The sequence below is a fragment of the Aplidium turbinatum genome, chromosome 6, assembly GCF_918807975.1.
Source record: "Aplidium turbinatum chromosome 6, kaAplTurb1.1, whole genome shotgun sequence".
In the NCBI taxonomy this organism is placed as follows: Eukaryota; Metazoa; Chordata; class Ascidiacea; order Aplousobranchia; family Polyclinidae; genus Aplidium; species Aplidium turbinatum.
In genome coordinates, this window is record NC_137477.1 from 26,935,839 (window position 1) to 26,962,683 (window position 26,845).

Genomic DNA, 26,845 nt, shown 5'->3' on the forward strand with positions numbered 1-26,845 from the left:
TGAAAGTTTCACTCAGGGATACCAGACTATCGGGTTTTGCACAGCAGGTGCGGATTTATGGGGGGCAGGGGGCCCGGGCTCCCCCTGAAAGTTTGTGAGGAATTGTTGAAATTGTATTTTTCCACATAAATGGTTTGATATGCTTCTAAACAGCTGATATTAGTCCCATCATGGCTACCTAAAGATACGGCCTGATTATTGTCACATTTTGCAGAAATTTCCAGATTTTGCGAACTTTGGGCGAATGTTTAAATAAATTTTTACGCTTTCTTTACCTGTTTTCCCCAGATGAGACAGTAGGCTAAGTTTTAACATCCTCAGATGGTAAAAACAAACACGATTTAATTTCGAAGATTTTAGTCAGACTTAATTTTTCAATAACAGTCAACGTTTTTCAACTTACTTTTTCTCATTTGCTACTGCTTCCCCAAGCCAAAAACAAGTTTTTATATCATTTGGAGACAGTAATAAGTACAATAAATATCAGCCAAACACTAGCAGTAGAGGTACGGTAATCATAATCTGCAAAATGTGACAAATCAGGCCGCATCTCCAGGTGGCCATGGTCCCACGGAGGACTTAACTTATCCCGTGGTGGGGGATAATTTTTCGTTATTAATATGATTGAAATTATCCATCGATCAGACTCCGTTGTTTTATTTCATACAACTTCAAATACATTTCAATAGCAACATTTGTTATAGCTGACTCAACTGAAACCAACGCTGAACCAAATGACGTCAGTTGAAACAATCTGAAACCTTGAATGGCTGTTTTATAGTTTTTAGTCTTCTTTATAATTTCAATCAATTATTGCATATGCCTGCAAACATACAAATATCCAATTGGTCATAGCCTACAGGGTTTTAAACCAGATTTCAAGTTTACTTTGCATGCTTAGCAATTTTTATTCAAGCAAAATTTATTTTCAAACATTCACAATTGATGAAACTGGCTGTTTTAATGTCTATTTTATAGCATATCGTATATGTCGTAGTATCATTGTTCATATCTGTTTTCTTTCTTTTTAATTGATTTTCTAATTTTCTGGCCACCCCTCCCGAAAAAAATGCTTAGATCCGCGCCTGGCATAGCTATAGGCCTAGGCCACGGTAATTGTAAAGGCTTCGAACTATGGTGGACGCAGACCGGGTCACTGAGATTGGTAGAGTTGAGTTGAAGTCGAAGTGTTACTGTCTGTGAATAGCCTATGTGTAAACAGTTGCTTTCTGTTATTTCGCTTAAAGAAATTTTGTTTTAATAATCGTGCAGCACATTATTTAAACTCATCCACTGGGTGTCGCTGAATAGGGAGCAGTCTTGACAGTGTGTTGCTCAAGCGCACACCCCGAGAGATGCAACCCCTTAGGTCTCCTGCTGCTTACATTTCATTATGGGTTATAAATGTCATTTTGCAGTTGTTCTTTGCATTGTTTAAGTCTTGCTTAATTTTTTCTTGAAGCTGAAAGCTGGATATTCGTTGGGAAGCATTTTTTTGATTTCATTCTGGCCTGGCCGGGTAGTTGTTTGTCCGTAGAGAAGATGCTTTTCATCAAATGTTTGCTTTATGACTAACTCTGTATTGTACTGCTATTTTGCAATCATCAAACTCTGCATTGTACAATTTAAATCACATGGTGACCCCTTGTTTTATTCGTGTTTCGAGTAATATTCGTGGTTAAGGAAATCACTATACTAGACTAAATTCTTATTTTACTGTTTGGTGGCTGAAGTGGTTATTTTACCATCAGAAAGCTGGTGGTAAAGTTAAAATTTATTCTTTACTGTGACATTGAATTTCTCTGGATATTGTTTATTTTTAAGCATATTCATGTCCATATGTTCTGACATATTTGTTTTTTTCACACTTTTTAGCTTTATTTTGACTTTCATAACAATTGTTACGCTAAATGCGCTGCCCATTATAATCGTTTTAAAAACGTGTTTACATGTTTGATGTCAGTATTTGGTCACATACGTAAAAAGCTTCAAAATCATTCCAGACGAAATAAATTCTGCTTGGGGCTGAACCTTAAATGCGTTTTATAAAAAATTGTCGTCGCATGTTTCACAAACGAGGTGGCTGTTTTGTTCACTGCTTCCAGTTGCAGATACCACACAGCAAAAAAATCTATTTTTAATCAACTTCGTCGGCTCTTGTCTCGCCGCAAGGTATAGCTTCATTTTTGTTCATGTCTTTTAATGTATGGTTAATGCCGATTTCTTTTGTGGTTTCGTCTTGTCTTTGGCTTTCGTTCAGGGTCACGGAGCGACAGAGGTGGTCGAGTTATGTCAGAGCTTCTGCACTTTGGTTTATTAGCCATTCTGTTCAATCCTCGTTCATATCTTTGTCTCCAGATGTGCCAGTAGTCCATGTAATCAACAACTAGTCTTGTTTCATAACGCTTTTTTCTCGCTCCTTGAACAACTGTCTCATTTTTAGAGCTTTTCCATTCTCCTCGCCCGCTTGCACCGATTTCCACATTCCTTTTTCGCCCCATCAATAAATATTGTCGGAAAGGTCTTAATTTCGGGCAACAGTCACTATAAATCCACAGGTATTCTCGCTTCATAAGTTTCAACGCAGATTTGTAAACACTTAAGATGGTTATGTCGTGTTTGTATCTTCTTTTTTCCACCTTCTTTTTGGATGAAATACGAGCGTGAATCACTAAAACACAAAACATCAACAAGTTAGTGGAATTGGAATATGTAGGATAACCAGTTGTAATCTTATGATAAATGCTTTTCTTGTGTGGATTATTATTAGGTTACCCTGCGTATACTGTAGGTGCAGGCACTAGCGTACGCAGGGGGGGCCATTGGGCCATGCCCCCCCCCTCTTAAAAATATTTTACTAGTTAACGACGTAGATTAAAGCATTTAATATGTTTTGGATTGCACTGTCAAAGCAATTAACAATGTTGTTCTATAGACTAAGCCAATACGAAATACATAGCCCAATCCACCTACCCCACCCCAGGTATGCCAATGTAGCATAGTGTTCTGTAAGCCTATTATAGTAAGAAAGAAATGGATAAAGTCTAAACTAAAACCATACTGGGATATCATGAAGACGTCTGGGATATCAATGGCCAGTGACGTAGCCAGGGAGGGTTTGGGGGTTACAACCCACCTTTGGCACGCGTGTGACGTCACGATATTGAGAATGATGCTTTCAGTCTCTTTATGCTTGGGAATGATGCTTTCAGTCTAAAAGAAACTTGCCTAATTTTAAACAAAACTGCATTAAAAGAGCGAGTTTTGCCAATACTAAACATTCAAACATCTCAGCCAGGAATTAGCAACAAGAAAACATAGAGACTTAGCTTTATTTCCGAAAAATGCCGAAGAAAACATGATCTTATCCTTTTGCTATGCCATCTGAAAGCACCATTTTACAGGAATATTTATACTCACATTTTTGTTGAAAATGCTCTCAGAATGCACCAAATTCAAAGTAATTTTTCAAAATTTTCTGGGGGAGGCCCCCCAGACCCGCCGCCGCTGGGTGTCGTCTTAGGCGAAAACGCCGTCGGGCTTTGCCCGACAGTCGTCAAACCCCCCCCCCTTTCAAAATTACTGGCTACGTTACTGTCAATGCCTCCCCCCTTGAGAAAATCCTGCATACGCCACTGGCCACAGGGGTGTGGAAGTTAGCATAAGAAATGGTAACAGTAATTATACTTTCAACTTTGAAATGATTGTAGGGGAAATGTTGGACCTATGACCATAGTTATCCTATGAGCCACCTCCGCTATTTTTTTTTTCTAGAAGTCTTTAGCGTTCACATTCCTCAGTGTCACGTGACTTCAAGACAAAGAACGTTTCTCGGAAAGTTTCATAAACGTGGTGAAAGACCAGTCAGTTTTAGGCATCACATAGTATTTTATACAACTATAAGTAAATTTTGTGGCAGGTAAATGTTTTATTTTGATGGATTAAGTATAATTCAATTAAATTTGCATGAGGTACCATTTAAAGCAAGTTAGATTCGTGTTATATTTTAGCTAGCATAGAGCAGGTCACTGTCTCAACTTTTTTGTTCAGATCCACAAATGTGCTTACATTAGGGTAAATGACCTATGAGCCACTCTTAACAATGACCTGTGAGCCATGGTTCATAGCAGATAGGTGCAGCATATATTTGGTTTATATGCTACATCCATTTTGGCAATATGATTAGTATATTACAATGAATAAAAGGTGATGAATTAAAGTAAAAACAACATGCTGGGCTGTCAAATTAAGGCATAACATAATCTATTCATTTGTAGAATTTACGTTGTAGACTATACTCGAATCGAAAAATATGTCAAATAAAGTTGTTAAGACAAGAGGGTCTTTCACTGATGTTGAAATGCAAATGGCCGTGCAGCATGTCTTGCACAACAATTTATCTGTTCGCACTGGAGCCAAACAAAACAATGTGGACAGAACAACTTTGTCAAAAAATATGTAAAGAAGCTAAGCGGACAAGCTTGGAACCGAGCGAAAAACAACAAGATTAATGAACTTATTCATCTGGTTTTACGGTAAAACGTTTTGCTGTGTTCTGTATTTTCTCTTTTTTCAAACACCTTCACTTCGTGCTGTGTTTAAATGTTTTTTTATATGTGGTTTCTGCTTGTTCCTTGTATAGTGGTTCATAGGTCAGCAGGGTGGCTCGCAGGTCTTGTCATGGTGGTTCATAGGACCACACACTGTTTGACCTATGAACCACTTCGGAAAGGTTCATTTACGACGCAACAGTTTTCTTTTCAGAATCCAGCTACACTTCAAACTTAATCATTGTAGACCTCAATGATCAAGGAATGTTCCTGCAAGTTTAGAGCGTTGACGCTTCAAAGATAAAGAAAATATGGCAAAAAAAATCAAAAAGTGGCTCATAGGTCCAACATTTCCCTTACATTAGCAACCATGTACCAAAAAAAGGCAAATTTCTTAATGTTATTCTGCGTTAACTTTAATCATTGCAATAAGCCACGTAAAAAGTAGGGTAAATCTCTGAAAAGCTGTTGGTGTGGTAGAATAGCTGTCAATATTTAGATGTGAGGTGATAGCCTATAAGTTAATTGTAGCCTAAATAAACAATAAATTTACTAAATAAACAATAAAAAAAAAAATGTAAATAAACATCAGGCTTACGATGTCATCACATTATTAGCCGAGTTATTCTCACTGCGTTACACCAAAACACAATCCGTACCGTCTTCAAGGTCTTCAGTTTGACCCGATCGGGAATCGATCTCCGGTCTACCAACAATAGAGCCGAAAGCGAAACTACTCGGCCACTGAGCTGGTCAGTGGTCATGCATTTTGTGTAAACATCCAACCGGCGCAGTTGGTTGCGTTGAGCTATGTGCTTGTAGGCTACATAGCCGAAAAATACGCAATTTAGATAGAAATTCGGAAAGTGAGTCCCAGCAGCTACTTTTGTCCTTCTGGCACAAACCTGGAATTTTTTCTCTAACTTTAGATTAACATTGTTATGATTATATTATTAACGCATTGCCAGTGGCGAATGTGCCGCCCGGGGCGGATTCAGATTTTGCCGCCCCTTCAAGAAAAAGCATGTGAAAATGAAATTTTTTTAATTGACTTAAAGTGGAATTATTGTATGTTTTGAACCAGTAGCGTCGCCAGTAATTTTGAAAGGAGGGGTTTTAAGGGCCGGCGGGCGAAGCCCGACGGCGTCCTCGCCAAAGACGACACCCAGCGGCGGGGGGTCTGGGGGGTCTCCCCCAGAAAATTTTGAAAAATTACTTTGGATTTGGTGCATTCTGAGAGCATTTTCAACAAAAATGTGGGTATAAATATTCCTGTAAAATAGTGCTGTCCGGTGGCATAGCAAAAGGATAAGATCATGTTTTCTTGGGAATTTTTCGGTAACTTAATAAAGCTAAGTCTCTATGTTTTCTTGTTGCTAATTCCTGGCTGAGATATTTGAATGTTTGGTATTGGCAAAACTCGCTCTTTTAATGGAGTTTCGTTTAAAATTAGGCAAACTTTGTTTTAGAGACATAGAGACTGAAAGCATCATTCTCAATATCGTGACGTCACATGCGTGCCAAAGGGGGGGTTGTAACCCTCAAACCCCTCCTCCCCCTTGGCTACGCCACTGTCTTGAACGTTGCCATTCTGTTTGCTTTTATTTTCCGTGTACTTTTGCATTATCAACAAAAAAACAAAACGTCCTGTCTAAAAGTGCCGCCTCCCAGACGTGCCGCCCGGGGCGGTCCGCCCCCCTCTAGCTACGCCACTGCGCATTGCTTAAAAATATGCACGCCAGGTTATTCTTCAGAGTTGGCTAAACTCAGTGGCTGCCCTATCATCAATTTCAAAATAAACACAAAAATAGATTTGTCAGTTCTCAGTGCGAAATTGATGCAAGCAAATCTCTACAACAAAATCTCCTGAATTATCATATCTGTTAATCCAATGAATAGGATACTTGAAGTGTTGTCTCACGTTAGGGCAATATCCATCAAACACAATTTTAATCCCACCGCAGGTGCACAAAATCACTCAACCAGAAAATCCTTTTCGCTGAATGGTTTGAATTACACTTTGAAATTAATATTGTTGCGGCACATAGGTCTACAACATAAATTTTCGCCAGTAGATTTTCACATTATTCGAGTATTAACCTCAGATTAGTTGACAATCAAGACCGAACCTTTTGATAAAATGGTCCATTTGACAGCGTCATTAAAAAAACTTTGTTCAATAAAAAAAAAAAAAATTGTTTAAACAGCAATCGGTAATCAGTGGTATTGCAAATGTCTAAAAGCTTACATTCTCTATTCCCACTTAGCGAGGCAGGATAGTTGCATTTTGCCTACTTTCATGATGGTTAATAAAGGGACAAAATTTTTTGAGACAGTTTAATGAGGAACAAATTAGATAAGTTACAAAGAGAATGTTGGAAAACAATGATTTAAAATAGACGCTTTGTTCAGAAATTAGTGTAATTTGAAATCAACGTTTGCATGAAATGATGCGAGAATTACACTATTTTGATTTTTACGAGTCTTTTTGATTTTTACGTAGGCTATAGGCCTACCGTAAAAACGTTACATACACGAAAGTCAACCAAAAAGACATGATAAAATGTTGCTCACCGAAGTCGCTTTGGCAAAAATGCTTCTTTCGGCTGTGTAGTTTCTTGCATGGTGAACAATGTGCTGGTCTGCGGTTTCTGAGCTTACTCTATATTTGTAAAACATGTTTTATTGCCTCACCGAATTAAAATTTGAGAACAAGCCAAAGCAGGTTGTAAGATAGGTCCTGTAAACAATTGAGAAATCCATTGACTCAAGCGTATGCAACTGAATAATATCACTTCTCAAAGCAATGTAGGCTGGTAGGCTACCAGTTACGCAAGACCCTGCATAGGGATATCCACCAGCAAGCTTTTATTTGATCACAGACGTAAATGCGTAATAAATCTGATGTGGCTGATCCACAATCCACTTATGTTACAGTAAGTTTACTTCACTAAACCGTCAAAACCAGCATTGGATGTATCGGCATTTAACCACGTTCTTAGTTTCTGTGAATGTTCTTGTATTCTATCGCTTTGCTAAAAATTGTAGTAGACGCTTGTTCTCGCAAAAAGCAGTCAAATTAAAAGTAGTATTCCATCTTGTAACCTTTACGTATGAAATCAATTGCAATCTCGCTAGTGGTGGATATTGCGTTGAGGGTTTCAAGCTACTGCCTGACAGCTAATTTAATCGAGTAAGTGCAGGGATTACGTTGTAACATTAACGTAATTCCAATACTTACAGTTTTCTTTAATCTGTGGTTAGTCGTAGCTGCAACTGTTGTAGTTGTTGTAGGCAAAGCAGTGGTCGTAGTGATTGTGGTAGTTGTAGCCGCTGTAGTCGTTGTAGTTAGATCACGCACAGGTTTGACAGCTTTCAGGTCTTGGTAAAAGTTTTCATAGTAATCTGCACAAAAAGTAAATACAAGGGTAAACATTAAACATATTTCACATATCAAAAGTAGTCAGGATAATAGACTGTCACTATACCCAGTACTTTGCTAACTGCAATGACTTGACAGATACAGTAGCCTATAACTTTTTTTTACATTTTATCAGCTGCCATGAAGAATGTCACTGCAGTGCATTGATATGAACAAAAATACAAGTCACGAAGTCAGGATATTTGATTTCAAATCTACGACTAAGTAGGCTGTGTGGTTAATTGGTAAATGCCGCAACCGGGTATGCAAAAAGCTTTGATAGTCGTTTATGTAAGATGTCAACAAACTTTTTTGGGAAAAGGCCAGGTGACTGCAAAAAGAGATGCTCGTGGGCCAGATTTTTTTTTCAACAGACTGCAACTTGTAGTGGTAATCCAACAGGGTAAATGCGATTTATGCAGTAGGCCTAGCGTTGGCAGAAGGGGCCAGGGGCCTTTGGACCTGAGGCCGGGGTGATTTTAAAAGCCCGTAGCCTAACCATTTCAAAGTGCACAGAAGCTTGACGAAACCAACGCGTATTCCTTGAATATTGTGCATTTTTTCTTAAAAGTGTCTTAATTTGGAGCCCGATGGACTCATTGGTACCGGCCCCAAATTATCATTTGAACGGCCTTGGATTTATACAACAAATGACAAGTTTGTTACTGGCAAATGGATTGCGAAGAAAAAACTCATAATTTTATTACAAACTGTCAAATTCACGCATGCTTATTTCAGAAAAAGCTGTTTTAAAAAAAAAATGGAATACCGTATAAGAACATAAAAGTGCAAATTAATACTTAAACACTTCATCGCAACGTTAACTTTAGATGGGGTTTTTCTTCAATGCTAAATGATATTCTTTGCACAGCTCGGCGGGCCGGTCAGACACACCCGCGTGCCGGATCAGGCCAGCAAGCCATAGTTGGTGACCCTTGGTTGAGATCGTCAAATAACTCAATACATTAAGGACAATATTTAAAAGTACAAATATATATATAGACTTCTTTAGAGTATAAACTGAGTCATAAACCATCAACTGTGTAGCGTATGAACAGTCATCAAAATACAGAATTAGGCTTTCCGAATTTTGAAATACTGTATTTAGGCTACTTATCGTTTGTTTAAGGGAAGAAAAACTTTTTGAAGGTTTTTAGATAAAACAGAATATTGAGGTCTGCTGTGATAATCAGTGACTTTAATTACTTCAAAATCAATATTAAATTTACTTGCTAATGATATGTCTTGTCCAATGTCGAATTCATCCAACTCGTCTGATTGTTGACTCATCGGTATCCAATATTCGTACTCGACTTTTACGTTGTCACCAAGATACAGCAGCTATTAAAAAAATAATATGTACAGTATATGTCAATATGTCATGGATTCAACGTGTCACGTTTGCCCTGGTTCAGCAGTGTTAGGGTTAAAGTTGTCATTTCATATTTGTAAGTTTTTGTTGTTATACCAACCAAAAACCAATAATAGAAATAAAAAAGCTTATAATGGCTACGTCATTTGAAATCAATACTTGTTTGTCGTATCCAGGCTGTATCCTGGCCAGGTTTCGTCGTGTCCTCGTATCCAGTCGTATCCGTGGATGAAGTTTTAGATTAAGTGGTCCGAAAGACAGGAAAGCCAATTTTCGTGTCTACCTTCAAGCATTCCTATGTCGAACCAGCGCCCTCTCGATTGCCGTGCCAGGGCTCTTACAACTCGGTTGTGCAGCCGTTACAATAAATTCAATTATTATACGACATTGAAAAGATCCATATAACTTTTACCATATCTATATACTGTAAATAAAGTTACCTACAGTATTCAATAAACCTTCTCACCATAATATGAAGATCCATTGTAGTAGGCCCAGCTGCTGTCAACATCTCTTCTTTAGCTATCCTGTCGTATAGTATCACTGTACCAGCCACCATGAAGTCACCAGGCCAACTTATCATTCGGTTGCTATTGAGAACGTACGTTGCTGACTGGCCATTATTTTCCATCAAAGCTGGCAAGGAAAATATCGAAAAGATGTTTATTCTGAAACAGCAAAATATATAAGAGACAAAGATATAATGATGAACAGACTGCAACCACAAAAACGCAGGCAACAGTTGAAAGGATAGAGATGGAGAAAGTAGAGCATGATGCATCAATCGTATCAGTAAATCCCTTGAAACTTGGAGCGACGACGGAGGAAGTCAGTTTTGAAAGCATTGTATTTCTAAAGGTCACGCTCCTTTTTTAATTGCACAGAATTCCACAATTACCCGAGCATTAGCCTGGATTCGTATTATATGCAAGCGACTGCTGATATTCAAATGATTTTTTATGACATAATAATCATTTGAATATCAGACGATGGGTGGCTGTGATTTTCAATCAAATCAAAGCTGTGAAAGACAAAACTTTGAAAGCGTTCACTACAGCAGCTGTGACAAATATCCTCAAAATATAAGTAAACGCATCAAGCGGATGTGGGGATTTGTAAAGTTATTAAGGCTCGATCGAACGAAAATGGAAGACGCCATTGCGTTTCAACCTTGCTTGAGATCATTAACTTTTTTGATGATCACCAGCAAGGGTGACACTAGAGCAGTGGTTCTCAACCGGGGGTCCGCGGACCCCAAGGGGTCCGTGAAGCGATTTCCAGGGGTCCGCGAAAGTTTCCGAGTTTTCAACATGACGGATAAATTAAGAAATTTAAAATTTGTTTGTGCTTTGTTTATGTATTAGCCTACAGTGATTTTTAAACTGTAAGTCGCAACGCACTGGCGCGTCGTTTGAAATTGCAAAGGACATTGTACAAAGGTTTGGTTTCTTAACTAAAATATCATATAAATTACTTAAACTCTTTAATAAGGCTATGTTGGCTATGTTCAACTTAATTCTTTTGAGACAGCAGATTGTTGATCAATGATTAATTTAGAAATACAAACGTTAGTCAGCAGTCTGTCACCACTCACAGGTTTGCAATGACTGTGATCATAACGAATTAATATTGATTTCAAATGAAAAAAGGGAGAAATTCTTTGTAACAGTCGCAAGTATTCTATTAACTTTTGATAAAAGTTATAGAAAAACATCAAATGAGCATATAGCTTACCGATGTTTGATCCTGTGTGCCAACATATAGCTCATAAGTCATATATAACATAATTTCGTCAATCTCATCAATCGTCAAGTGCGTTGCGAATTCAGCAAATTCTTTTAAGTGTGTTGCTTTGAAACTTATGTAACATATGATTCCATAAGAAAACGCGATATACCAAAATTTCAAATTGAAACTTTTAGGGGTCCGCGACCGCTTCGAAAACACCAAAAGGGGTCCACCAAGACAAAAAGGTTGAGAACCACTGCACTAGAGTATGGCGTCTTCCATTTTCGTTCAATCGGGGTCTTAACGAAGTAAACAAAAAGCAGAAAATTATCCGTAGTGAACTTTGTTGTTATTAAATTTGAACGTAAAATCTAAAACTAAATCACCAAGGGTAAGGACAGAATCTTTAGGGTTAGACCAACGAGACAGTTACCCAAATAATTGCTCGTTCCCTCTTTAATTTTGATGTGCGTAGCACCCGCTGGTATGAAGGCAACTTCGTGGTATTCAAAAGGCATCGCTGAAAATGAAGCGGTTTTTGTTAATACTTTTGTTATTGTTCTTTTTTATGCAAAACAAATCTGACGATTTTTGACATCTGGGATAATATGTAGGTTACTTTGAAGGCAATTACAATTTCTATATTCTCCTAAAACTTTAGCAATTTGTTTCACTTTCAGTTGAATTGTCAGAAAGTTCATATTGAAATAGAATATTTGAGTATTACAGTATAACACCATTATTCTGTAACATTATATTCTTTAGGATGGGAGAATTTTGAAAATCCCGCCAAAGGGTAAACAGATAAACAGATAATGTCTTTTAGAAAGTGTAGTATTAGTAACTATATATTTAATAATAACTAATATTAATAATATTTATTGTATTACATCAAAAATAGTTATTCCTTTTTAAAACCTCTACAGCTTGTTTCACCATAAAGAGGAGCATCAGAAGGTCCTTATTCAAATAGATTCTATTGCATTTATTGTATTTATAGAATTTATTGCATTAGGCCTATATACTTTTGATATCTTTTTATGACTTGTTTGTTGTATATTACATTTACTATACACGATTAGCTATTATATACGCACTACACATTAGTTAGCTATACACAAACAAGTTTGTAATTTAATCAATTTTTCTATAAAAACATAATTAAATGTACACAATAATTAATAAAATTATTAATTCTAATGATTAGTAGTTATAATTTATATTATAATGTTGGATAAAAAAGATTTGTTACTTACTAATAAGCAAGATACAAGCAACCAATTTCAACATGCGCACCTGAGTTGGTGTCTAGCTGATCGTAAACGTTTGAATAATGCAAACAAGTACTGTTGTCCCCACCGCATCGCCCACAAGTATCCTCCGTGAGATTCGAACCCAAAATCTCATCACACCCGACTTTCTACAAGAAATGCTAATAAAGTTTTCAAAGTAATCAAGAGATATCTTGCTTAAATGGCTTAGTGGTGATAGTTTAAGTTTCGATTGTACTCAAACAAGTTAAAATAAATAACACCAAACAAGGCTGCAACTAAAAAAAAGCAAAATTATTTCAGTTTTATGTTAATACCATTTGCATTGGTATAAAACATTAATGCACTATCTATTAAAAACTAGGCTACTTTTTAGCCCAATTGGTGACATATATGGTCAAAATAATTACGTCAACACAATCTGTGTATCAATTATAAGACCTTGAGACCATTGAAGGGTTGCTTGGATGCTCGCACCTTTCGCCCTCGGCTTCGCAGTAGCAAATCATAATCAATAAACAGTTCAGTCGACGCTCGTAATTAACATATTTCACCATTTTTCCGCATTTTGTTTTAACAGAAAACAAAAACCAAACATAAACATTGAGAACATCTGATCTTGTTGACCACTAGTTGTTGGCTTGATCTCAAATGTATAACTTCCCTTGAAACTAAAATCCGAACCAGAAAAATGCCGCACAAAAATTGTTTGACAACTTGACAACACTCCAGTTGAATTTTTCTGTTTTAGAAACCTGTTGTCTCAGCATGTCGACCGGGATAAATTTTAGCGGTGACAACTTCATGTTAAACTCATATTTCAGTTTAGATCAGTTTGATTTTATTTCTGACCATCACAACGAAAAAACAATATATAACAAACATAGCAGAGGTCTAGAAAAAGGCAGAAAGGACAAAAGGCGGACGCTATAAAGTGCATGATACTAAAACAGGACAATCAGTTTAAAATGTGGCATACATCCTTTGGTAGACATTTAATTTTATTCTGTGATAGCAGTGATTTGAGAGAAATAATTATTTGTCAATATTATGATACATGGTACCGTACTACATTTTATATAGGCTATATAGGCTAACTTCAACACAATGCATTTCGCCATTTTTGCATTTTATTGCAACAAACGACAATGTCGCCCAAGCCAAATTGAAAAAGGTTTTTAAACTTCACCTTTACCATTCAGTTCATAAACCAGCAGTCAAAAACAGTAAAAAAAATTGTCAAACGTTACAGCTAACCAAACATGGTCAAATCTCTATAAACTGCTACTGTAATGCACGCCAGAGTTATCCAAAAGCACTCGCTAGATCGAAATGACATTTTTTACGCTGAGATGAAGTGAACAACAAACAGTGTGAAGCCAAAAGTATTGAGATTAAGAAATATGACAGCAACAATGAGCCTTTGTTCATGAAATCACCTGTCTGGTTTGCTCTTTGTTACTTGCAGGCATTTAACCGTGACCACATTGCTTACACCTGCATCACAAACTTTGAGCGCTTACAAGGAAAAGCGTAATCATTTGGCTGTGACTACAGGTAATACGATTCGCAGTCAGCTTAATTTTCTTTAAAAAAAGTCTAATGTAAAGTGTTTTAACATATTCGGATGAGTTTAGTGTAAATTATGTTACAATTAAGATTGTGTAATGTGTAAACGTCTGGAACTGGAAGTAACGCTGTGAGTATTCATCTCTTTGTACACAACTGAACTGTGTACAAGAGATGAATATTCATAGCGTTAGCCTACTTCCAGAAAGTTTTCTTGGAATGTATAGCCTACCGTCGACGGTCGTAGGCCTACAGAGAATCAGAGAACAATTCTTAATAACGTGGATGCTGAGATGAAAACGAAAGTGCCTATAAAATCACCAAGTGAAGGTGCAACAGAAACAAAACAAACTCTTTTTTTCAAAAGCAAAAAATTGTTTCAAAGACTTTCACAAGAAATCCGTCGCATGTAAACCTACAGTGCTTAGCAAATGTTATTATTTGTCTGTTAACGTTTGACCTTGAAATGATGTAAAACTGGCAACTTTTGCTGCACGGGAACTTTGACGTTCAAAACTCAAGTTTTGACGTTCACCTAGTTCTAGTGCTATGATTTTTAATTTGCCAAACGAAAGTCATCTCTATTCATTTAAACATTGCATGTAGATAATGGTAAAATCTAACGTTATTTCAATTAAAATTTGCACCAGTTGTTTAGCATGTTGTTCTCATGGCGTACAGTAACTTGTTACTTTCGTCTCAAGTGAAACAAACAATTAATTTGACTGCAAAGATAAAATGGAAGACTTTACGCTACAAGGCGACAGATATACTGTACATTAGTATTAGCCTGCTAATTAAATACAAGTTGTTTTAAAATAGCAAAAATGAGTCTGGCATATTTACTCATTTAGGAAATGTTCATATTTTCCCTGTCATAACAAAGACGTTAATACGACGTAGAACTTGTAGAAGTTTTATGTGTTTAATTGTGTAAACACCACACACGAAGTGTTAACATTACTTTACGATGTGGTTTTTTAAAATGATGACAATTTGAATGATTTTTAGCACCTGCTTAGATATTAAGGCGATGTGAAATTTGAATGGACAAAATCGAATTATCACACAGGGTGACTACTGTTGTGTAGAGTATTTTTGTAAAGTTTTATGCAATAAAATCCAGTATCCGTAAACATGTAAGCGTTTTAAGGTTAGTATTTTCTAATTCTTGCAAGGTGATTCCACAAAAAATACTATCACAACGCATCAATCCACGTGATCCAGATGGCGCGCTCTGAATGGCCAGTTAGGGAAAACGCGTTGTGTGCCGCACACACGCGCGCGCGAGCGATTGCTGTCTGCTGCTGAGAGATTTATAACTTGAGAATTGAGATGCTGAATTGCTGATTATATATTATTGAAGACAAGGCTGCAAAATTCAGATAAGAAGTTGTGTTCAGCCGAAATGTTTGCTATGATTTTATGCTTGGTTGTTAAATCATTCAGGCTTCGGTTCAAAGTTAGTTTAGGCTAGGTTTTCCAAATTGTGTAAAGTACGCCTAAGAGGCAGTGTCTGTAATTATCAGCTCTTCTGGAATAAGAACTGCTTATTCAGGTGAAGTTGCTGTTTGTGGTTCTGCATTTTTTATATGTAGCTTTGAGAATGACACTAATAAAGTTCATAATATTACGGAAGGCTCAGACAACTAAGTTTTCAGCACTTAAATTCTTAGTTCTGTGTACTGTAAGTGGGCTATGTTTTTTTTCAAAAAATACAATAATCTCTTCACATATTATCTTTAGTTCATAAAGCTAACCTTGTTGTGAGTAGCATTGCTAACTGTTAAATCATGCCTAAAAGTTCTAAAAAGGGAGTAAGAAGCTTGGAAAGCTCTTCTGTCATTGGACCCTCCAAGGAGCTTCCCACTGCTGATTTACCAACACTACGATATGTTCTTGCATTCTGCAGCCTACTTTTTAAAGGTGATACTCAAGTACTTTATTACTGCAACTTTTTCTCTGACAGGTTTTAACTAAGCTTGGTAGTGACATAAAACATAGACCAACTCGTATATTTTTGTATGGATGAAGGGTAGTTGTTAAAAATACTAACATATACCGTAGCTTGCATGAATGAACAGTACACGTAGGCTACAATAACCAACTAGCAGACACTTTTCAAAACTTTAATGTGTTGAAATAATTAATTGCACGTTTACAGAGACAGAGCACTCACAAGGAATTATTTTTTCAGGAAGCTGGAAAAAAGCTAACTATTCTCTTTTCAAATGAAGATCGCATTCCTAAAACAATTGAGGTTTCTCCTCTCCCAACGTTATCGTGGAGTAGAAGCACCGTTATACCAAATTGGGCTTCTTGACAAAAGGACAACGAAAACGCTTCAAAAGAGAGTTAACAAAAAGGTAAGTTCTTACATACGGTATCTTTACAAACTTTTTTGGCTAGTAATTTTCTATGAAATGTAGGCTAAGGCTTTATAAGTATATTCTTTGATAACAGGGTCATGCATAGACATGTCCCATGTTGTGTACTGGGGTTGGTTAGTTGTTGTCATTGACATGGCTCTTCTAACAACATTTGTTGAATGGAGCCATATGAGAAGGAGAATGGGTTATTGCCAATTCTACAACCCCACTTCACCATTGCAGATGTAGTGCAACCAACTCTAGATAGTAGGTGGTTTAAGGATTTTTCATTTTCCTAAAGCATTTCCTCGTGGGAAAGTGATTCAGATGTTCTGATTTCTATGTCTGTAAAGGCAGGCTTGTGCTTTCACTAAAGCTAGTCGTGCTATGGCGAGAAGATTTTTCTTGACTACCGTGTCACTGTTTTTTACTGCCATTTGTCCGAAAGAGTATTATTTGTTATGTTTGGCATATATTGTTTTTCGTTGTGACAGTCAGAAATAAAAACAAATTGAACTGATTTACATGGATTATTTTGTGTTCTTTACATTTATCATTCACACAAAAACTTGTTTTTCAAGAGCCTCAAACAACAGCGAGGAGATGATTTCGCTGCAGCAAAGAAGTCACAAGTGATAGAGGAAGAGAACTGGAGAAAAACAGCAGTTTTCTGCAGCAATTGATGAAGAAATTGACTCTCCTTTCGAACCAGCTGCACCTGGTACATCTGAATGTGACAATGCCCCGGTATCCAGTGATGATCCTGCTCTGCGATCTTTTTCTGTGAACATGTTAGAAAATATTCGCAAAGGCAGTAACTCTTGTGATGTTTCTGTCCGCATTTTTACCCAACCAAAATTAAATTTGGATGCCAACTCACTGTGCTCTTTGATTGGGACCATGCCACGCTTACTGAGTCTAGCCTTGCTTCACACTTGACCATAGATGAACTAAAGGGTTTGATAAACACAAAATTTGAATGCCCTCATTTTCCTGCCCATACTCAGGCTGTGCAGCGTCTCATTTGGGAAGTCACTAACGACTGTGGAAGTGTTGCTGGCCATCTACGACAGGATGGTTTCATTCGGGCGAGAATTGCTTCGCGTAGGGTCTTGCCGAAAGCAGACACAAAATCTGACTTTCTTTCATTGGCTGCAGTATAATGTTTTGATATTCACCATTGTTTCTTGTTCATTGGCTGTATTCTTCATTCGTTTGTGCACATTTTACAAGCACATATAAAGTTGGTTGGTTGATGTGTAAGCTACCATTGGAGAGTTGCAGTTACTATATCTGTCAAAAAACAAATGTAAATCGGCGAAAACAATCGAATATTAATGCAGTGCGTTGTGTGATTATGTAATACATATTACTACAACAAAACCAAAGTGTCATCTTATGCACAGTGCATTCCTACTCTTGCCATAGAAGTGAAAAAGGCTTTAATATCATCAGTTTTTGCTGACCAAGCAAAAATAGGGTTGCCAGGTGATTGTTTAATATCTTACCGTACACCGCCAGCCTTTACCTAAAAGGGCAACTAGCAGTCGCATCATATGTAATTGTTGTTGTGGTTGTTAAAGTTGGAAATTTTTACAATTTAAAAAAAATAAACAAAGTTTTTTCTTCAAAAAATTCGTACCTGGCAACTCTGTGCTGGCAACAAATGCCAAGGACAAAATCGACTACATGTTTAAGGTTACTGAATATTTTTGCGTGATATTTTACAGAAATACTCTACATAGCAATAGTCACCCTGTGTGATAATTCGATTTTTGATTTTTCAAAATTTTTTGATTTTCACATCGCCTTATTAGATATGATGAATAGGGCTTCAAATGCCTCCGGGAAAAGTGACTTGTGAAATCGTTTTAAATCTTTTCCGACGTTAAAATAACGCAAAACGCTTCAATTTGACAACAACACCTGCTGAGAGTGTTACCAAATAATTTCCAGATGTGACTTGGGCAAAAGCATTTGTGGACAATGAACATCTACAATATGTGCTTGTCTTCTGCGACATTACTATTGCAAAATTAAAATGTCAATGTCGGTCACAATATGCAAAATATTACAGCGATGGAAAGAATAAAAAAGAACGATATTCTAACTAAACGACAACAAAATAAAACAATTCCTCAGAGCTTTATTTTGATCATGGATTTTTTTATGAAAACTGTAAACCACTGTAAGCTACTATAGAATGAAGGACATGTTCTAGTTTCCCAAGACAAGATGATGTGACCGCGTGAAGGGATCCCCACCAGCTGCGGCAGGCTGGCCAGGGTACGATGGAGCAGGCTATTTTTAGGGCACCTTTTCTAGCCCTGTCCTCAGACTACGGAGGCGAGCAGAGCATTCCTAGATAGGGCTGCTCGGTCGCTCAGGGGGCTGCCGGATTCCACTGCTGCTCGGATTCAGTGGAGAACGACCATATGGCCTGAGCCGCCTGTGTGTGGGATCATGGCTACAGCTTGGGTGTATCCGCACCATCTGGTTCGCCGTTCCTCCATCGCCACAGGGCTTCTTGATCCAGGATCATGACTTGCGCGTGATTTTGTTTAAAGTGAGGAAGGGCTGCGCGGGACTCCAACCTCACTCTCTTGTCTCAGGTTTCAGGGTCCAATGGCAAGACATGGTCAAGACGATTGGGTGAAGCATGAGATGCAGCAGGATGACCATAACGTCTACGTGTCACGTCATGCTCTTGGGCACGTCCTGCAACTGTGATACTGGATGGTGCCTTCCTGTCCGTTGAGCTATGTCCAGTGATGAGCTTCTTCCGCACAGTCTGCCACACATCCAGGTTTGAATAAGGTGACAAGCCGGAGTGGTGTTATTTGACCCATAGCTGGGGCCCTGACAGGTGCTACTGCTACGGGCCAGAGCAGACCTGGGAGTAATGGAAAACTAAGGGGTAACTCCATATTCCCCATAACTCCAGAGTTCCCACACTGGAGCCTTTCCCACCGGTTGCAGTTTTTAACGTCATGCCCAAGACAAGATAGCGTCGTACAAGAGGTAGTTTTGAAGCATACGCGACTGTTCAGAGCTTTTACAATAATTGGCCAAGATTAAAGCTTAAAAAAATTTAAAGCTTAATATCAAACATAACTTGATCAAAAAGATCAATTGTCTAATTGAATCAAAAGAACTGAATCAACTAGTATTAATCACACTCAACATCATCACTTTGGTTTATTGTGCTAGGACTTCCACATTGGCATGGAAACTGGTGTAACTTTTGCATTGTGTATATTACTCCCATATTCCAAACATGTACTAAGTTCCTGTTACTGACAAATAGTCCGTCTCGTTAGCTCAGTGGTTACGCGTCCGGCTCTAGATAACGCGGCTCTGGTTCGACTCTTGGGGTGTGTATTTGAGCAACGCATTTCAAGACTGCACTCCACTCAGCGCCACCTACTGAATGGAATAATTCCCCGGCAACAACACTTCAACAATCGGAAAACTTCACTCTGCCAATCTCGGTAACCGACCCTGCGTCAAAGCCTCTACAAGTATGCAAAACTACCAGGAATAACCTATCAAGGCTTTGGCAGCCCGAGGATAAAAATTCAAAACCAAACCAAATAAACCATTGATTGATTGATTGATTGATTAACTTCTGTGGCGAGTAGCTATTTTTACCAATTAAGGTTATGAACACAATATTCCAACCGTCAACTATGTCCTTTTGGTCTGTTAACGTGAAATCAATGCAAAAAGGACTGATTTGTTGACCGGGATGTGCTCACCAAGCATTGTCCATCCACGCAAATGTCGTGGTGATGTCTCGAGCATCGCGTTCCGTCCTGGACTGGTCCAAAGTTTTTGTAAAAGTTATATCCTTCCGCCATGCAGCTTAGCGTGCAGACTTCAACTTCATTTCCTAGCCAAAAGAAAGTTACATTTGGGAATCATGCATGAACAAAATTTATAGATTGTTAAAGAGGATACTTTTTTTATAAAGCACGTGAAAAAAATATACATCAAAACAACAGTAGCTAATAAAATTTTTGAAAAAATCTTGTGATTCGCAAGGTCTTTCTGTTTATTTAAATTTACTCCGGCATTCATTTTACAAAAGTTTAAGCGGCACAGAAAGGAATTTTTGTCAAATTATTTATGACATCTGACAAACAACATTATAGCCTACAGTGCTACAAACTTTAAAGCATTTTAAAAATAAAAAACTACAACTTAAAATTTATGTCAACACATACTTTCAACGCAGCAAAATCCGTTCTTTTTACATTGATATAACATCTGCATACATTAAATCAATGTAAACAGGTGGGATTTTGACAGTTGGTTTGCGTCAACCGACCATAATATGGTATCCACCGAAATTTCAATGATCCAAACACGGGTCTATTGTTGAATTGGAAACATTGAGATGCTCTGAAGTCTTCGGGTTCCTCACCGAAGCATGGCTAAACAGTAAAACGTTACCAGACATTACACTTTTTTTAACATTGTTATTCAACGTTTATTTGATGTGGAAATATTGTATCGACTTCGGCATGGTGGTTGCTCTATTTGTTTCGTCCTATTGAAATTTGAAAATAATTTTAAGTAGATTTATACAGAACGCTAAGGACACTGTAGAATGTAATCAATGTTATGTTTGATTGATAAAGAAATAGTAATCGTTGTGTTGAAAGAAGCTTTTCTGCCACTAAGTTCGAGCTGCTTCGTATTCTTGCCGATTTTGAATCATTCATGCAGACCTGGCCACCAAGTTTGACTGTGCAGTGTTTTTCTTTCTGTTTTCTAAAAACTGTTTCAACAACAATGTCCATCTTCCGTCGTTTCTATGCTTCTTTTGTTGTTCTTTCAAAGAGCTGTTCCACAGCACACACAGCAATATCACTTTTGCTTGACCATTATATTTCTTTGTTTGCGAAGGCAGGTATTATCAAGGAAGGAGATACAGAAAAGTTAGCCTTCATAAGTTGCTTTAGCATGATTTTTGAATCTATATTTGGATAAAATGAACCCACTCATAGTGCTTTAAAGTTAGATAATCCCAATTTTATTTTATCTTTCTTTACGTACGCACTGATGCGTGTCCTTGACACCTGGCAGGCAATGAAGCGTGAAAAGAAGACAAACTGGATTTCGATAATGCATGCAAGGCAGGCTGCCACCACGATAAAATTAACGTATCAGAATAATTTTTCTTTTCATCATCCTAAGACCAGAAGATGTAGTATGTGTTCGATGTTGCAGCATGCACTGCATGACTTAAGCTGGCAGTGATTCATGCTGATTGCAGAACATAGAGTAGAAAAAGCTGCGGCTTGAAAGAAAACCGATATTTGTAAAATTGTAACCACTCAAGCACTTGGAATGTGTATCATCAACTTTCTCACCACAAGCCATTTGACAACGTTATAAGTAACTGACTGTACTTGCGATTCTTGACATTTTGATCACAAATCATTCACGTTCAGAATGACAAGCAGCTTATTTTCGAACTTTTGAATTGAACACAATAAATTTTAAAAATGAAATTAAACCGTTTTTCAAACATTTTAACAAATTCTTGAATAATATCATTAAACATTTCTTACTTCAACGTTGCAAATTTTGTGCTGTGTATCTCTTCCAGTGCAGTCCTTCTTGGTATTTCTTAAATATCTGAAACCGTACTATTCATATTAGGCTATAATCGATTATATTCACTCTACCCTTCTGTTGGCTTTGTTTCTGTAATTATCAAAGTGACATCAAGTAAACATCAAGTGATTATTCGCGTTCTGACGAAGAAAAGTAAAATTGAATTGCCATACAGCGCTATACTGTTAGATGATCATGGTTATTTTTATATACTATGTAGCCGCTACAATAGGCCTAGGCCTTATAAAAATAACCATTATCATCTAACCTTTTTTTTATTGGTATCATCAAAATGAAACGTAACAATGTTTGCCAATTACTAAATTTTGTTTGTTGCACTCGAATAAAAAATTCATAAATTTTTTTATTTGGTTCATATACCGTGTAGAGTTTAGTTTTTATTTTTGCATCACATACAGTACACTTGAAGTAGTATAAACTAAGAAAAACTCAATAATTAGCGTAACCACAGCCTCTCTATATAGGTTATTATCACTCAGTGTTATAGTCGTCATCTACGTTGAATATATGTAACTCGTGACCAGCGTCACTACATAATCACCGTTCAGCGTTTTCTGGTACAGACGTTGGAATTGATTACCACCGCACTGCGCGTGTAATCAATTAAGCGTTCTGTACCACGTTCCTTAGTTGATTGTTTTGCGCTTCTTTCTTGATATATATTGCGTTGCTTTTATACACTGAATCAGTAAGTAAACCAGCTCAGTGGCCGAGTGGTTTCGCCTTCGGCTCTGGTGCTGGTAGATCTGAGATCGATTCCAGGTCGGGTCAAACCGAAGACTTTAAAAACGGTACCGATTGTGTTCTATCCTGCATAGCGCAGTGAGAATGAGTCGGGTAATAATGTGATAACATCGTAAAACTGATACAAATTAAAAATGAGCCCTGTCGCTAAAAGACCTTAGCTGTTGTAGAGCGACAATAAATAAAACCATAACATTATTATTATTATTATTAGTAAGTACAAGGACCAGCTCAGTGGCCGAGTGGTTTCGCCTTCGGCTCTGGTGCTGGTAGATCTGAGATCGATTCCAGGTCGGGTCAAACCGAAGACTTTAAAAACGGTACCGATTGTGTTCTATCCTGCATAGCGCAGTGAGAATGAGTCGGGTAATAATGTGATAACATCGTAAACCTGCTATAAATTAAAAATGAGCCCTGTCGCTAAAAGACCTTAGCTGTTGTAGAGCGACAATAAATAAAACCATAACATTATTATTATTAGTAAGTACAAGAACCAGCTCAGTGGCCGAGTGGTTTCGCCTTCGGCTCTGGTGCTGGTAGATCTGAGATCGATTCCAGGTCGGGTCAAACCGAAGACTTTAAAAACGGTACCGATTGTGTTCTATCCTGCATAGCGCAGTGAGAATGAGTCGGGTAATAATGTGATAACATCGTAAACCTGATATAAATTAAAAATGAGCCCTGTCGCTAAAAGACCTTAGCTGTTGTAGAGCGACAATAAATAAAACCATAACATTATTATTAGTAAGTACAAGAGGTAAATGGTTTTCTCACTTGGTTGGCTATCGCTACAATTATTATTGTTTATTTTATATTAAACGTCTGGAAATACAAGAGTATATAATAATGTTTATACGGTTAAGTGCTTTTTCAATGAAAAGTATTTTTGAGTGAAAGAAAGAATACTGTCAGAAAGATTTTTGCTTCACATACAGTACACTTGAAGTAGTATAAACTAAGAAAATCTCAATAATTAGCGTAACCACAGCCTCTCTATATAGGTTGTCACTCAGTTTAGCTGAAATCGCTGATGGAATGTCGTTTTTAAATGTTACCACCATTCTGCTTGGTTGCCAAAAAATATTGTTTGATCACTGAAATATAAAATAATAAAGAAACAATGAAAAAAGTTGTTTCTTGATACCTTGATTTGCATCTTCTAGTCCTCATAGCGACACCGCCTCCACACGGACGTGAACAAAACGACCATTCTGTCCAAAGTAACCATCCATTTTTTGCTGAAAAACAAAAAAAATTTATAGGCTGCAAAATTACTTTTCCTCATATCATATAAGTGATCAAAGTCGTCTTTTTTATTGGGATACCGATTTTTTTTTTTATAATTGTCTAGTAGTTTAGTCCAATTTTACACAACACAGTGTAGCCTACTTTAACGTTCATCTCAAACGATGGTATACTGTATAGACCTAATAGGCTTTTGATGTAATACATTATGCTGTATGATTTTGGCAGAGAATGTTGGCGATTGCGGCTACAACATTTTGCAATTGATAAAAACAAAGCGAAGTACCACGCACCTGAGTGAATCTCACACTTTAACCGACTAGTATTTTCCTTATGCTTTCCGCCTCTGCGTCCGCAAAGTCGAACGATTGACCAATTGAGTGACCATTGACCAACAAATAACTTTACTGTCCAAGACTGGTTTGTTTAATTGGGTCATTTTGTTGTTTCGTTAAAACTATGTTTAATGGGAACAAATACATCTCTTTCAAAAAGACTTCATCCAACATACCACACACCTCCGTCAAAATTTCTGCCATTGGGATTAACACCAAAGATCCGTAAACGTTGATCAACTTGTAAAGGTCTGGCAATGTATGGATCGAAACCGTTTCGATCAGTATTGACGTCAAAGTCTGCATTGTAGGAATATTTTTGGAATTGCGCCTTCATACAAAACAAAGAATAAACTTATCAGTAAAATGTTTAGCTTAAAAGAGCTTTTGCAGTGTTGGCAATTGGCATAGTGATAATTCCACGCGCTAAAAACCAGCATAGGTTTCACCAAAAACTGAGAGAAAAAATATTAACATTATTAAAAACATTGCTATACAATATCCAATTAGACCTACATGGTTGTAAAGTAAATCTCGAAACATTCCAATGGTAATTTAGTAAAGTAAATATATTTTCATATAACTGCAGACAGGACGTCACTGTTTCTACCTTATGGTCTCATCAGTGTATTTTCATATAAATACTTTTGTTATTGCAATTTTTAGCCCAAACGTCACACAGCCCTGTCTCTGCCAAACCAGACATAAGGTACCCAAAACTCAAACAGCATAAAGTTCTAAACGATTCTCTGTAAACTGCATCTATTTTTAATATTAATAAATGAATTGATATAACTACTATTAATTTACTCTTTTGGCTCGCCTTAAAAAGAAATGCATATTTAATACTCAATATGGCTATGAGGTATTCCTAAACCTTAATGACTTCTGGTCTTCTACACTATTCCAGGGATGCACCATTCACACAACACAAGTATAGGCCTATACTCACGAAAAATCACATAGTTGCTTAGGCTAAGTTATATTTTTTCGTATAAAGGTGCTTTGATAAACTCGGTCGAACTAAAAAGAAATTATTTGAAATACAATAGTTTTACTTACTCCGGCACTAGTCAACAAATACACGATACAACCAGCGAGAGGTATGGCCAACATTGTTGATCAGCTTAGCCTATAGCAGATTCTCCAATATCAAAGAATTTACTTCAAAGTTTGTAAGTTGAAAGTTTCATCATCATATGAATTGGATAAAATGTAACTACTCTTCTCAGCAAATCTTCAAGTTTAAAAATCTTCTAACCACATAGTTTACTATGAAATGAAAGTCTTCGCTACAACGTAAGATACAACTGAGTTAATGATTTTACGGTGGTATATTAATATTTTCTGCGCTCTATTAACCAGATAAATTTATATTTCAATAAGAAATATTTTCCTTAAGAAAAGTTTAGCAATAGGTAGGCTACACAATGAGCAATTTCCACCAGTTAATTTCGTTGATGGGTGATTGACTCCCCACTCCAATGTGTGACATATCAGTTGCATTAAGTAATAAGGAAAAGTATTCAATGCTGGTACGCAGTCACAAACTAACTGAAAAAGTCTGTAGCAGATTTTCTACAGTGGTTAATTTAAGGTTAAAAATTAGTTTTTGCTGTTGATACTAAACAAGTTGAAAAAGCACATATAGTGTATGATACCTAGGAAAAGTTAGGTTAACTGATTGTAAATGACAGTTGTCCAGTATAGGCTTAACTTGTAGCCCACGCAGCCCTAACAAGGCGTTTTAATAGTATAGAAACCGTGAGATAAACCATTATTCACGTGCTTTTAAACAATTTTAAAGCAGTATTAATTACATTTATGTGTTAGCTTCTACTTTGTTATTACTATAGGATAAGTAGGCTGCTGTTGGCTATTGCTTTCTTTGTGATAGTCAAAATCGCAACAAACTGAACCACAGTTTGTATGTTTCTTATATTTAACTGTGAGAATTGTTTCTTGTGATTCGGCTCGACACTTTATCGTTTGCAATTTAGAAATATTTGTCAGCTTCTTATTGGCTTAATGACTTTGTGTACAGAACGTCCGCCACTGGATCGGTAGACGTGGGTTCGGTAACCAGTTGGGTCAAACAAAATTTACAAAAATGTTTTTCTTAACCAAATTTTTCTTACCGTTTGCACTCTGCACTGAAGGAATAAATTTATAGTAACAAGGCAGGCCTACTCTTCAACTGTACTGAAACTGCCTGCCCTGTAAAGCGTTGAAAGCAAAGCATATCTGCGATGGATACAGCACTAGGCCATAGAAAAAGAGCACATGGTTATTATGTCGAATGTCATGATGCAGTGCTATTAATTCACGCGCCAATCTGGACTGCATAGCGTCATAAAGTAACCGAAGTACACAAAAGCTTGTCTAGATTTAAAACCTTTAACTTAATCAGAATTCAGATGCAACCTCAACACCCTGTGACCCTTGTTTGGACAAAAATGTCTAAAACCACTGTACAATAAGTTAAGCTAAACAAAAATCTTAAACTAAACAATTTTTGAGACTTGGATAAATTGTTGCATCATAGCTGCCATATTTAAACACGCTTTTGCCTCGTTTGGTACAGCTTTTAGAATC

General features: G+C 37.1%; 1 protein-coding gene across 1 annotated transcript; it reads right to left on the minus strand.

Moving 5' to 3' along the window:
- Positions 1-773: 773 nt before the first annotated feature.
- On the minus strand, positions 774-25,532 carry LOC145771920 (ADAMTS-like protein 5). Its single transcript, XM_082583684.1, has 13 exons — positions 25,313-25,532; positions 24,434-24,581; positions 23,815-23,908; positions 21,860-21,926; positions 20,611-20,716; positions 20,039-20,172; positions 12,368-12,491; positions 11,505-11,591; positions 9,810-9,979; positions 9,201-9,312; positions 7,792-7,955; positions 7,125-7,212; positions 774-2,671 (listed from the first exon to the last, which is right to left on the minus strand). Exons 1-13 carry the CDS (start codon positions 25,364-25,366, stop codon positions 2,211-2,213), a joined length of 1,809 nt encoding a protein of 602 aa, XP_082439810.1. The 5' UTR covers positions 25,367-25,532; the 3' UTR covers positions 774-2,210.
- Positions 25,533-26,845: the final 1,313 nt, after the last annotated feature.